The following is a 13,504-nucleotide window of genomic DNA, read 5'->3' on the forward strand; positions in this document are numbered from 1 at the left end:
CTGTACCACCGCAAAACCCACAGCCCGCACCTGAAAAGCAACTTAAAAAATAATAATTGCACAATTTGCATAAATATGTATAAATTAAGTAATTAATATTAATTAAAAATAAATACATAATTAATAACAATTAATTTACTTCCCATCCTATACCCCTACAAAGCCCATAACACACACCTAAAATTTAAGGTAAACAAATTATTTACACAACTAATATATTTATCAATTCAATAATTAATATTAATAAAAAAATAATTATTAATTCATTATAATTAATTTACTTCCCACCCTGTGTCCTTATAAAACCCACAACCTGCTACAGTACTAAAACTCACAAACATTTATCAAACTAAATTTAATAACTACTAAAAATGTAATAACTATATTAAAAACATTAACAATAATTATACAAAACATTTATTCCATATACATTTAAGATCTATACTAAAATACATAACAATAATTTAAAAATGATATTATAAATAACTATATTTTTGTAAACAATATTAATGATTTCGGTATTTTCAAAATCAATATTACTTACCTTAAAATTGATATCCTTGACAGTGATATTCTTGCAGATGATATTTCTATATCACGATATTTTAGACATGATATTTTGGTATGACGATATTTTGGTTTCGATATTTTGTCTGAATACCGCTTGTCGTCTGTATATTATTAATGTTTTGTGACCTGAATTTGATATTTGGAAGGGACTGGATAGGTATTTGGTTGTAAACCCAAACTGGGATTCGGTATCATGTTACTGAATCACAGTTTTGGTGTAATACATACCAAAATGCTTTTTCACGGTCATAAACAGGCCAATTCTGAGTGTACTGATTTGGTAGTGATTTGGTAGTGACCAAGATCCAGTACGTATACTCAGTGGAAACTTTGAATTGCACAGAGGTTCTCCCTTCCTGTCCTGGCACCAGACACACCACATGGGGGTATTGAATCCTTTGTGTGGGGAAAGAACACAGCCCTTTCAGGTGTAAGTGTCTGCTCCTCCCTCCCAACCCACTCAGGATGGCCCATCTGCATGCAGATGACCACTCAGGCACATCTACCCTTCCTTTGTGTGTGACTGTCTAGAGGAAATGCAGGAAGCAAGCTGTCATCCACCCCAGACATGTATTACAGAGGCAGGCAAATGCACCAAATGGCTAAACTAAGTAAATGTCTAAAAGTGGCATTTGCTCACCTGGAATTTAACCCCTTCGCTGCTGCGGACATTCCGCTGCAGCGCTGGGGGGGGCAGGGGGGCAGCGCGGTGGGCCTGTGCTCATGACGGAGCCGCTCCGTCATGAGCCACAGTTGAGCTGTGCTCATGACGGAACGGTTCCGTCATGACTCCGCCCATTTGCGTTGTCCCCCCGCACAGGCGGGGAAACAGCGCCGCGTAGGCGGAGCGGCCGCCAACGGGCGTGTCATGACGGAACCGTTCCGTCATGAGCACACGGCAACCGTGGCTCATGACGGAACGGTTCCGTCATGAGCGGGTAAGGGGTTAAAATCTAACTTTACCAAAAGGTGTGATATTAAAATGTGAGTTCAGCGAAACCAAACTTGAAAAGCCAACTTTTTCACAATTGTGAATTACACTTAAAAGATGTAATAAAGTAATCCCAATGTTATCCTATGGAGGAGATAGGCCTTGCAGTAGTGAAAAACGAAATTGGCAGTTTTTCACTACCAGGACATGCAAAACTTGAACGTACATAACCTGCCTTTTAAATACAATGCACCCTGGCATAGGGTGGGTAAACAGGTCCTAATTTAGGGGTGACATATATGTGTGAAAAGAGAAGGTTTAGGCCTTGCAAGAGGGTTACCTTGCCAAGTCGAAGCCGCATTTTAAACTGCACATACAGGCTCTGCAATGACAGGCCTAAAACTAGCAAATATGAGTTCAGAAAAATGGAGATAGGCAGCCAAAAAGTTGGGGGAAGACATCTTTGTCATAACATTTGATAATAAGAGATCAGACGTTTGGCATCTGACAAATTGATTGTTACCATAGCCATCTGACAAATGGTTTGTCACCATAACCAATTCAGGACTGTTGTATTGAGCATAAGCTTTTCAGCAAGACATGACATGTAATACAAGCACTCTTTTTCAGTGTAAGCACACAATTACTCCCCAATCAAATGTTGTAGTTAGGGCAATCAACATGGAGGAGGAGACAAAGCCCCCGTTAGTGCTCTATTTCTGTTGGTCACGTAAGGTTTGGAGACAGCTGTGCTGTCAAGTAAGACTTAAAAAGAGGCTGTTGAGGTGCTAAATGTGTGACAAGGAGTCAACTTTGTGATGCTATTTAGAGTCAAACCATGTGTTATTTCACTTCCTCTACCCCTCACTACACTAGCACAGTCCTTTGACTGAGATTTATTTTGTTACTCTGTTAATTTTTAATTTGAATCGTTTTTTGTAGATGTCTAATTAATGAGTGTCTTTTTTGTTTTTGCGATTTGCAGGGCAAGATGCTGAAAATAAAAATATATCAACTGCGAAAGATGAGGATCCTTTGACACCAATCTCCATTAGCCAGGTAGTGTATAAACTATCTAACTTCAAGAGAATCACACTTCTATCAACCCATGCATTTTTATCAGATATTTGTTGCTAATAGCCTCAGGAATCACCATTGTTGTAACTCGTGGATACAAGAAAGGCTCTGGGACCCGGATCAATGACTCATTGTCTGGCAATAACCAGGAACGTGAACCCGGGGATTTCAGTGACTTCTAGTTTGTACTTGCCTTTACGTGAAATATAAAGCAATAATACAGTCAAAAAACCCTGCAGAGCTAGTCAACATCTACGCAGTCATCTCCGAAGGAGAATGTCAGTCTTAAGTAATTCTAAAGTTTCCTTCATTTTAGACACTCATCAAAGACATAGGTATTTCAACCACCAAACATTCTTCTATGTTACTTTTGGCAGCATGCAGATCTAACATTTTATTAGTTCCATCTTAATATTAAATATTTTAAATTATTTATTTATATTTTACACTAAAACATATTGACATTTTAAAAATAAATGATAAAAATGTATTATATTTCCCTAGACTTTACCATAGGGAGGTCCCCTGTCTGGTGGTGGAGATTTCCAACAATGGGTGGCAGGTTACTTGGAATAGCTTTACATTGATCAATTTATTTAAAAGGGGCTTCACAACCTCAGCGGAGGGGATGGATATTGTTAAAACTACACTTCGGTGAAATATTTCCACTCTTAAATAGTGAACAGCAATAAATGTGGAGAGTTACTCTTAGGTGTAAGATTAGATCTATATGTGAGTAGATCTACACATATAGGGCCCTATTACTAGTTTTGGCAGTGTGGAAGCGGGCGGTATACCACCGCCGCGCCCCAGCACCGCCAAGACTTGTGGCCGCCTGACCACCAGATTACGACTTAAAAGTGGTCAGGCGGACGGGCACATGGAGGTCCTGTGGCAGTGCCTCTTTCAAAAGCGGTAGTGCCTTTGAAAAAGGTGCCGCAATGGGACCGCACAACAAGGTTCCTGCACAGAATGGACTCAAAAGCCGGCAGATAAGAAACACGTAATATGCTTGGCAGGATGGCTGTGGTCCTGTCAAACATATTGCAGCCTCTGACTGCCATGTCACCTCCAGGGAATGGTAGTCCCAGGGCGGTCCAACCGCCCAACTCATAATGGGGCAGGCAGTCCCCTGGTGCGGAGGCGGCTGGACTGCCACTACTGCGCCCCTGTGAGTCTGGCAGACCTTGGATCGCCAGACTTGTAATCAGGCCTTTAAAGTTAGTTGTTTAAAGGCAATAAAGACTTTTAAACTATGTGTAGCTTTACAAAAATCATATCAGAATTCAAACCAAATTAGTAGTGAAAATTGATAAATATGTATGTGTTTTTAAGGTTGATGTCTTCAATTGTCAAGGATTTAAATTGTCTTGTTGAAAGCACAATGCACTTTCAACTATCAAGACTTGTTGAGGCATGGGGTGCTATAATAAATAGACAACATTGTGCCACCAGGTGTCTAATAAGCTATTGACTTTGGTCCACTCGTAATGAGCACCTTAGTAATTCAAGTCACAAAGGTACAAGGGCATGAGTAATAGTGCTAAATAATAAGAGGAGCTAGTAGAACACTAGTAGATGTTAGGAACCTAGGGGCTCATTAGGATGGCTGGCGGACTTGAGTCCGGCCACCATCCTAGCGGTAACGGGACCACCCGCGTGTCATGCGGCGGTCGCACACCCCTGATAATGATGCGACCGCCACAGCGGCGGCGGCATCTGGCTGCTGGCCGCAGCACCCGCCACAATGTCAAATGGCCATGTTGTGCATTTCCCTGCACAACGTGGCAGGCACCACGTGGTGCCTGCCACCTTGTGCATGGAAATGGAGGGGGGTACCATAGGGGGTACCATGGGTACCCCCTCAGTGCACAACTGACCCCCCCACAGACGAGGCCTGTACCGGGCCCCCGAAGCCAGCCTCCGCCTGCCTTTTTATGGCGGTACCACTGCCATGGAAAGGCTGGCTGACGCCAGCATTGTGATCGGGCTGGTGGTGCCTTCGAGGCACCGCCCCATATCCACAGCCTTATCCGCTCCGCCAGGCAATCGTTACGATTGCCTTTGGCGGAAGCGGGGCGGGCGGGCTTTGCGCCCGCCACGCTTGCGGAACGATTCCCCCCGCCATCCTGATCTAGCGGGGGAAATGGGCATGAAGATGGCAGAGGGACCGCCACCGCCAGCCGGCAGTGGCAATCCCTCCGCCATTGTAATGAGCCCCCTACTTCTCAAAGGTCGTGGTGGAAAAGATGGTCATTTGTTACCATAGGATGTCTCCTATGTTTCAAGCACATTTTGAACTTTTCAGGCATGAAGTAAAGGTTCCTAGGTTACACCTATAAATATATATCTTTTGTACTTTTCTCATAATGTTCACAAGTAAAATATTTATAAATCAAGAATTTACATCTGGTGAAATTTTCCACATATAAAAATGTGACTCGATAATGCATTTGCACATATAAAAAAAATTCCATCAGAGGGACACATTTCCCCCTTAGTCTACACCCTCATTAGGTATGGAGGCGAGGGGTTCTCATCTGGCTGCAACTCAGGAAACACACCTCTTAACAAGAGTAAATTCAGAATTGTATCCATTGTGGAAAACTACCTGCAAAGGGCATGTGAATAAACACAAAGTTAAAGGTGTATGGGCTTTCACATACTTACCTTTGCTTATAGGACCCCCTGCAATGGCTGCAAACTCCTCCTCAACCTCAATTTTGTGAATGCTGAATTACCCCTGTACGGGCAAAATGTATATATGCAAAATCCCATTTGCCACTGAGAAGCTGGTAGGTCCTTTAATTAGCGGGGTAGAACCCTTCTAAAACCCTGCACTCCCACTGGGTGGGAGATCACTGTACAGAGGTATTGGTTGCCTGAGAACTCAGAAAAAAAAGAATTCATAACTTGGCATAATCAAAAGTAACATATCGCACATACTAAACCTGTAAGTGAAAACAAGTTGTCTTGAAACTATGATGCCTTCTGGGATTCTGAGTCACTACCTGTCCCCAAAAGCATTCAACTTCAAGATGAACTCAAACACCCCTTCCCAGTTAAGATGCTAAAGGATCATCTACGAACTTCAAGAATTCATCCTACTTTATGCCAAGCAATGCAGATTCAAATCAGCAAAGAATGGAATTGATTCTCTCAGATATCAGTGAACACCCACTCACCGCCCTCACTGAAAAATAACTAGTAGAATGACCATGGCATTAAGAAAACTACATCATCAATCACTAATCACACTTCCATCAGCAGTGCCAGCAAAAGCTGCTCCAGAGCGTAAAAGAACCTGGAGTACGTCTGCTCTCCTGGAAGCAAGCAGTCAGCTGTGAACTCATAGCTCACAACTTGTGCACCTCTTACATTGGCTGCTAACTTTTGAATCACAATCCTCGAAATGACCAGCAAGCCCATGGCAATCAGTAATGCACTAGCACTGCTACCTTTGGCATATCCACTGATAGCAGCAGAGCTTCCTATTGAACCAGTCACAGCCTCACCCGAGGCCAGAAGCAGAGTACTTATGTCATAACATGAGGAGCAGAACCATGGGTGTTGATTCACCAAAATGACTGGGGTAGCAGAAGTGACATCACATATCATTTGACCTTGATGACATCACAGGAAATGACATCATATCACCCTTGACCCTGATTTTCTCCAGGAAACAACAAAACGTGAACCTAGTATTACAATTGACATCGCTGATGTTCCATAATAACTGCATAATTACTATAACAACATAATACTGAAAAATACCTGTTTTAGACAGCACCTGTACTATAATAAATATATATATATTTTTTTTATAATACTTTTTTTTTAAAGCAGCAGATGCTTTCAAGGAAGCATCCCAGCACTGGCAGCAGAAAGCCAGAAAGACCTAAACTCTTGAGAATCAAAGAACCTAGAGCCGGTCTGCAAAGAGGAAAGTATTAATCTGTTTACAAAAGATTGATTCAAAGAAGACCAGGCGTAGGACAGTAGGAAGAGTGTTTCAGTGTTTAGTAGACAAGAAAACAAAAGATCTTCCTTCCCTTCTTGACCTGCGCACCCATGGAACCTGTATTAGCATCAGAGCATTGGAATGCAAGGCTCTGCTTGGAGAGTACACTTCGGTCTTCTCCTCAGATACATAGGACCTTTCAAATGAAGTGCCCAAAATGCACAAATTAGAGCTTTAAATTTGATGCAGCAGCTGATGGGCAGTGAGTGCAATTGGTGAAGGGAGGCAGAAACTGAAAAGCTTCGGCACCTTTAGAATTAGACGTGCTGCAGCATTTTGAGTGATCTGCAGGTGATGCAGCAGTGCTTGAAGGCATATAGAGCCTCCACCTGATTATTCTGGAGGGTCAGCATCAGCTGGGTATCGTCAGCGTAGGAAATTACACATACACCCCAGGCCTCCAACAGGCTGGTAAGAGGTGTCAGATAGACATTAAAAGGTGTATGGGCCCGATTCACAGAACTAACTTAAGACAAAATCCTAAACTTACTACCATTTTGGTATTCACAGAAGGCACTCACTCATTTCGGTATTCACAGAAGTTAGGAGTCCTAACTTTAGGACTCCTAAATGCCTTCTGTGAATACCGAAAGTCTTAAAATTAGGATTTTTCTCAGTTTAGGAGTAGTAAAGTTAGGACTCCTAACTTTACTACTCCTAAACTGAGAAAAATCCTAACTTTACGACTTTCGGTATTCACAGAAGGCATTTAGGAGTCCTAAAGTTAGGAGTCCTAACTTTACTACTACTAAACTGGGAAAAATCCTAATTTTAAGACTTTTGGTATTCACAGAAGGCATTTAGGAGTCCTAAAGTTAGGACTCCTAACTTCTGTGAATACCAAAATGAGTAAGTGCCTTCTGTGAATACCAAAATGGTAGTAAATTTAGGATTTTGTCTTAAGTTAGTTCTGTGAATCGGGCCCTATGTCTCAAGGCCGAGCCCCTGGGCACCCCGCAGTCAAGAGGTTTGAAGGTTGATGTAAATGGGGCAATGAAAACCACCTGAGACCCTACTTCTAATTAGGAACTAGCCCAAGCCCACACCTGGCCTTGGACTCCAACAGTTCACAGCCTGTTAAGAAAGACTGAATGTGTAACAGTGTTGAATGCCGAAGACAGATCCAGTAATACTGCCATAGCCTTGGCATTCTGAACGAGATTGTCTTTAATAAATTCAGTCACTTCCACAAGAGAGTATTCGTTGCTATAACCCGCACACAAGCTCGATTGTGTATCATGAAGGAGGTGGTTAGAATCCAGATACTGGAGGAGTTGAAGATTAACCACCGTCTCATTTGGCTTCAGCAGAAAGAAGCAAAATGGGCCTAAAGTTGTTCTTCACCTTAGGAACCGCATTAGCCTTTCTTCATGAGATGAAGCAATAGAGCCTGCTTTCAACTCTCCCACACAACTGCTGACTCCATGGAGTAGTTCATCAGCTTGTGCAACAAGAGAATCACAAGAGGGGTGGCAAATTTCAGAAGGCCAGGGGGACATTGATAAAATGGCAAACCGGATTTGGAGTTGACTAGTATGGAAAAGATTCCTTCAGGGAGATAGATTCAAACATGGACAGTAGAGGGCCCGAGGACTGCATATTCTCCAGAATTTGTGTTAGTGGTGCCAGGGCAGGGAATTGATCATAAATCAATTTGAATTTGTTGAGGGAGAGGTTAGCAAAACCTTCACATTGATTAGCCGACGGGGTCAGGCCACTGTGGGAAGCCCTGGGAGACACAAAAGAATTAACCGCTTTAAAAGGTCCTTGAGGTTTATTGGAAGCAGTTGAGATTGAGGAGGAGATAAACTCCTTCTGAGCCATACAAGAAGCTTTCCAGAAATTCATCAAGGCTGTCTTGTAAGTCGCTATGGTGCTGACTTGATCTTTGAAAGTTCTGGGGCATATATACTTGCCATGAATTGTAGTTAGCAAGCAAAGCAAGTAAGCCAGATCTTTTTTAGAGTTTTTTTCCTTGCAAGAAAATTGTAAAAAGAATGGGGTGAAAAAGTGTATTTTAAAGCAAACTTTTCACTCAAATTTGCTAAAATACCATAGACGCTGAAAGGGCACTCAATACATATCCAAATCCTTTCATGGGGTGCCAAGCCAATAAAACCTGATGTTCCCCAGGCGTGCAGGTGAGAGCGGTGTGGCGGGGGGGATTCGACATAGGACGACGAGGGAAACTTAAAAGAAAACCATGCTTTTCTTATTTTATTTGTTTCCCTTGTCATTGTATGTCAAATTCCCCCATCCCACCCCACCCTGGCCCACGGCTCTTACCTGCACAGGCAGCACCAGCCCAGGAGTTGACTCCATTTTATTTTCAAAATGTGATATGAGTGCTTCCATATGTAAAAATGTCCTCTATTGTGCCAGGGCCAGGATTTTCTCATGGGTGCCTCGATATGCCACGGATGCCTCCTCATATAATAAACAAGCATTTGCAATGCAATAGGTTTCGCATTTATGCAAGTTTAAGCTATTGGCATTGTAAATAAAAATGCATTTTGTTTATGTTTTAAAAACCCAAACATAAATAAAAGGCTTTGTCATTTACAATGCCAATAGCATAAATGTGAGACCTATTGCATTGCAAATGCTTGTTATTGTATTGTTTTTGGCCCATGGTCTGAACTCTGACTTGTTAGTTCAGCAGGTTATATTTCGGTGCGGGTGGTGAGATATCAGAAGACAAGGAATACTTGACATCTGCTTTAGTCCTTCAACCTTGCTACTGATTGGCATATCCACCAGGCACCCTTAGTCCAAAATCATTTTTTTCCCTTTTTGTCCTTACTAGTTTCCATTTGGACTTTGTGTGAGTTTTTTAAATTAGTAATACTCTATATCACTCTGCCACTCAGCATACATTGTATCGCCGAGTTTGCTTGTATGTATGATATCTATGTTAAATAAAAAAGCAGCAGATGGAAAAGCATTATGTTAACATGATTTACCATTTTTTTTTATATAAGTCCCTTTCTGATTTTAAGCAGTGCTGTTCGTACAGCGCTGCTTAAATTAAGAAAGGGACTTGTACAAAAATAAAAGTTAGTGACCCAAGCTAAAGTTATGTTTTTTTTCATCTGCTGATCTCACTAGAGAACTACAGTAAGGCCCAAATACTTTGATATATTGCGCCATGTGCTCGCCCACTTCGCACATATGCTTGCCTACAGTAGCAGGTTGCTCAGGTTCTAAAGTTATATTTATAATTTTGATAATCAACCTTTACAAACGTCACACAGACCGTTCCATTGGACATTTTTTATTATATTACAAACGTTCAGTAAATAAATCTTAATAATTGTAATCTCCTGAATCATTCAGAATTGTAAAACAGCATAATGCTGTGCCGGTTTGTATAGTCCCTTTTCATGTTAATACGGTAAAGTTAATTCAACCGAAATAAGAACCTGAAAGAACTCATGAAGTCTTCGCTTTGAATGCGCGCGTGCAAGCGACTCACTGGTGTCTGCAAATGAACCACTCCGTTGTGGCCATTCTTTTTCAAAGCTCTGTGGCTTGCTTCCGGTTGCCTGCTAAATGGCCGACAGCTGACACACCATTTGCTAACAGGCAGCTCGCTATGGCACCGGATTTTGCACATAACAAGAATGTGTTTGAGCCGCTGTTCCACGCCACTCTTACACAAAGTGACATGTCCTTTCATCGGCCTCTTTCTACCTACTGGAACCAGTGAAATCCCACAAACCACGTAGTCTTGCCTGCGCTTGTGAGAAGGCAATACAACTATCTAGGCTGAAAATGTTCTGCTGCACACTTACACTGCAGTGATGGGCTATGATTGCGTTCCAGTTTCTTTGCAAAACTCTGGTTGCTATGAAGTTTAGGGCTGACGTATCCATTACAACCAGACAGACATCATAAGCGTGGAAGTCGCGATTTGTCCAGGTTTTCTAGTTTCCCTTTTTACATATCAAGCAGTAAATGGGGTATCTATTTGTCGTTCCTTATGTAAAGGCTTTGTTTTTACCACCAAGTGTATTTTTCTGCAGTTTTGAAATATAGCACAAACTCGACCCGAAGGCCGAGTGCTTTTCGTGAGCACTGGTTGCATTACACAAGGTCACATGCAGGGTTTATAGTGCCAATATCGGCAACTGTTGTCACATAACACATAGTAAATACATAAATAAACCACACAACACTTATTGTAAGTGGAGAAATATTGCTGCAGGTTTATTAGCATAACCAATATGCAAACATGGTGGGTTATCTTACGGGCGATCCGATCCCAGGGCAGGCCAACCCCTAGCAGCCTGCCCGTCTGATAAGCCTAAATTACACCATGGCAGTCGCCGATTGGTGCATACCAAATCTTGGGAGGTGCCACCCCTCCCATCCATGGACCACCAGTCCACGTGGTTACTCACGCCCCCCCCCCCCCGAAAGGGGTGGGCGGAGCGTATGCTGGCAGCCCCCGGTTGCTCAGACCCACAACCGCCCGTAGGACTAACGGGGCGCCGTAGTTCTTCCAGGGGACAACTCTAGACATCCCTGGGTATCCTGGCTTAGCACCACGCTGTGCTGCTGCATGAAGTACCCCTTGGTATCTGCAGACTCTTGATCGCCCTGTAACTCCTCCTGCAACACAAAGTAACATGTTAGAAGCGTAACCCCCCCTCCTTAGTACCTCCGTCTGCTGGGTAAGCGGAGGGGCGGGGAAGGCGAGACGAGAGGGACAAGAGGGCGAGGAGGGGGCGGGGACAGCCTATATACACCTGCCTCCTCCCCCTTCCGCCGGAAGATCCCTTGCCGGACGTCTTCCCTGGCCCAAGCCAGGAACTAGACCAGCTGCCCACAGTGCCATCATGCGGCACTAAGGCGGCCGCCCTTTTAGGGGGGTTGCTGCGCAACCCCCCCCGGGCTGCCTTGCATAGTGCCAATATCGGCAACTGTTGTCACATAACACATAGTAAATACATAAATAAACCACACGACACTTATTGTAAGTGGAGAAATATTGCTGCAGGTTTATTAGCATAACCAATATGCAAACATGGTGGGTTATCTTACGGGCGATCCGATCCCAGGGCAGGCCAACCCCTAGCAGCATGCCCGTCTGATAAGCCTAAATTACACCATGGCAGTCGCCGATTGGTGCATACCAAATCTTGGGAGGGGCCACCCCTCCCATCCGTGGACCACCAGTCCACGTGGTTACTCACGCCCCCCCCCCGAAAGGGGTGGGCGGAGCGTATGCTGGCAGCCCCCGGTTGCTCAGACCCACACCGCCCGTAGGACTAACGGGGCGCCGTAGTTCTTCCAGGGGACAACTCTAGACATCCCTGGGTATCCTGGCTTAGCACCACGCTGTGCTGCTGCATGAAGTACCCCTTGGTATCTGCAGACTCTGGATCGCCCTGTAACTCCTCCACAGCCTTGGGAGTGGCCACCGTCACTACCAGGGCCCCCCACCAAGGCAGCCTATTTCCTTACAACCTGCTGCAGCCAAAGCTTCCCCTAGGTCCAGTAGGAAAGGATCCGTGCTTTACTAGAGAGGTGCACCCCATCTCCCTCCAGGCACCCTGTGGACTCGGCGTGTATAAGACCATGCCTGATGAAGCCAAAACCTCTTATTGCCGGGCTTCTCCCAGGTCCAGCCAAAACAATTCTTAACCAATACAGGACAGTAGGCCCGTGTGCCCCATCCCCCTGGATTTATGACTGAATTAACCTGCCTAAGAGTAGGCGATGGTCCAATGATACTTTTGCCTGGCTGAAAACAAGACCTATTCCAAGCCACTCCTGTCAGGCGGTGCCAATGCGAGTGAAGGTAATAGATGACAAGCCCGCTCTACCTCCTCTTTCCTCAGTTATCTGAGTCTAGCACTAGTCGGAGTGTGCCATCACCTTCCAACCGTCACCACCCTATGTGAAGCCATGCCCTCCCAAACTTCTGCTAGCTTACCAGGGAGCAGACAAGGCAGCGTGCCCCAGGGGGGAACCAAAGCATAAATGCCTCTCTATGTTGAATACTGGGAAAGCCAATAGTTCTCCTGCTACTTTGTAGCCCAACTAAGTTTCCCAGGGGTTTCCCCCAATCATAGGGACCGGGTCGCCCCTGTTGGAAGGCCACTTCCACAACCTGCATAGCTGCCAGCCAGTGCTGGAGGGCGGGAGAAGTTGCCCGTTCCCGTTACTCACATCACTGGTACCCGTTTCGTCGAACTCAAGGACGGGCTACTAAGTGCGATTACCAGGCTCCGCGCTTGACCCAGAGGTCAGACCCAAGCCCCTCTATGTTCTGCTGCTTCACCTGCCCGTTAACACGAATAACTGGCGCAACTGAACCCCTTATCGCCGTGCTGCATGTCCTCTTGGACAGGTGCACGGGCACCTGTCCAAGCATCCAAACGCAACCAGAAAGTCGAACCGTACCCAGGACGGTAACCCCCAACTGGCCTGGAAGCGAGACAGACAATACTACTGCCTCAACAAGGTATGTCCTTTGCCTATTCCGTGTCTGGCTGAAGAGTTTAGACATTGCCAGTCCCAGTCCCGGGTGAAAATAGGAGCTCTACAGCTGCTGGTGCTAATGATGGAACACGTGGCCTGGAGAAGCAGACTGTAATTCCCTTGCTACTGTTGTGCACGGACCCACAACCATTGGCTCTCCATGGTACAATACCTTCATGCTAATCATGATTTCCTAGGAGGATGTTGACAAGTCTATTGTTAAGAAGTCTAACCGTGTCCTGAACAGTAACCCCCAACTGGCCCTGATGCGAGACAAACCATGCCAAGGCACCTAGGTGATATTAATAACTAATAGCAGGTCTAACAGCGCCAACGGGCATCCTAAGCTTACAATAGGAGTGATGGAGTAAGGGTATCCAGTGAGAATAAAGACAACAGCCTCCCATCTGACCAAC

General features: G+C 44.5%; 1 protein-coding gene across 6 annotated transcripts in view; it reads left to right on the forward strand.

Annotated features, from left to right (window-relative positions):
- Positions 1-13,504, forward strand: part of OSBPL5 (oxysterol binding protein like 5) — a 1,218,591-nt gene that overhangs the window by 748,103 nt on the left and 456,984 nt on the right. For 4 of the 6 annotated variants that reach the window (XM_085644727.1, XM_085644725.1, XM_085644726.1 and 1 more), the window contains one exon: positions 2,487-2,563. In XM_085644727.1, the coding sequence (XP_085500853.1) occupies positions 2,487-2,563 (77 nt within the window). The remainder of the gene's footprint in view (positions 1-2,486; positions 2,564-13,504) is intronic. The other 2 variants (XM_085644728.1, XM_085644729.1) reach the window with 1 other exon arrangement.

This window comes from Triturus cristatus, chromosome 3_1 (assembly GCF_964204655.1).
Source record: "Triturus cristatus chromosome 3_1, aTriCri1.1, whole genome shotgun sequence".
NCBI lineage: Eukaryota > Metazoa > Chordata > Amphibia > Caudata > Salamandridae > Triturus > Triturus cristatus.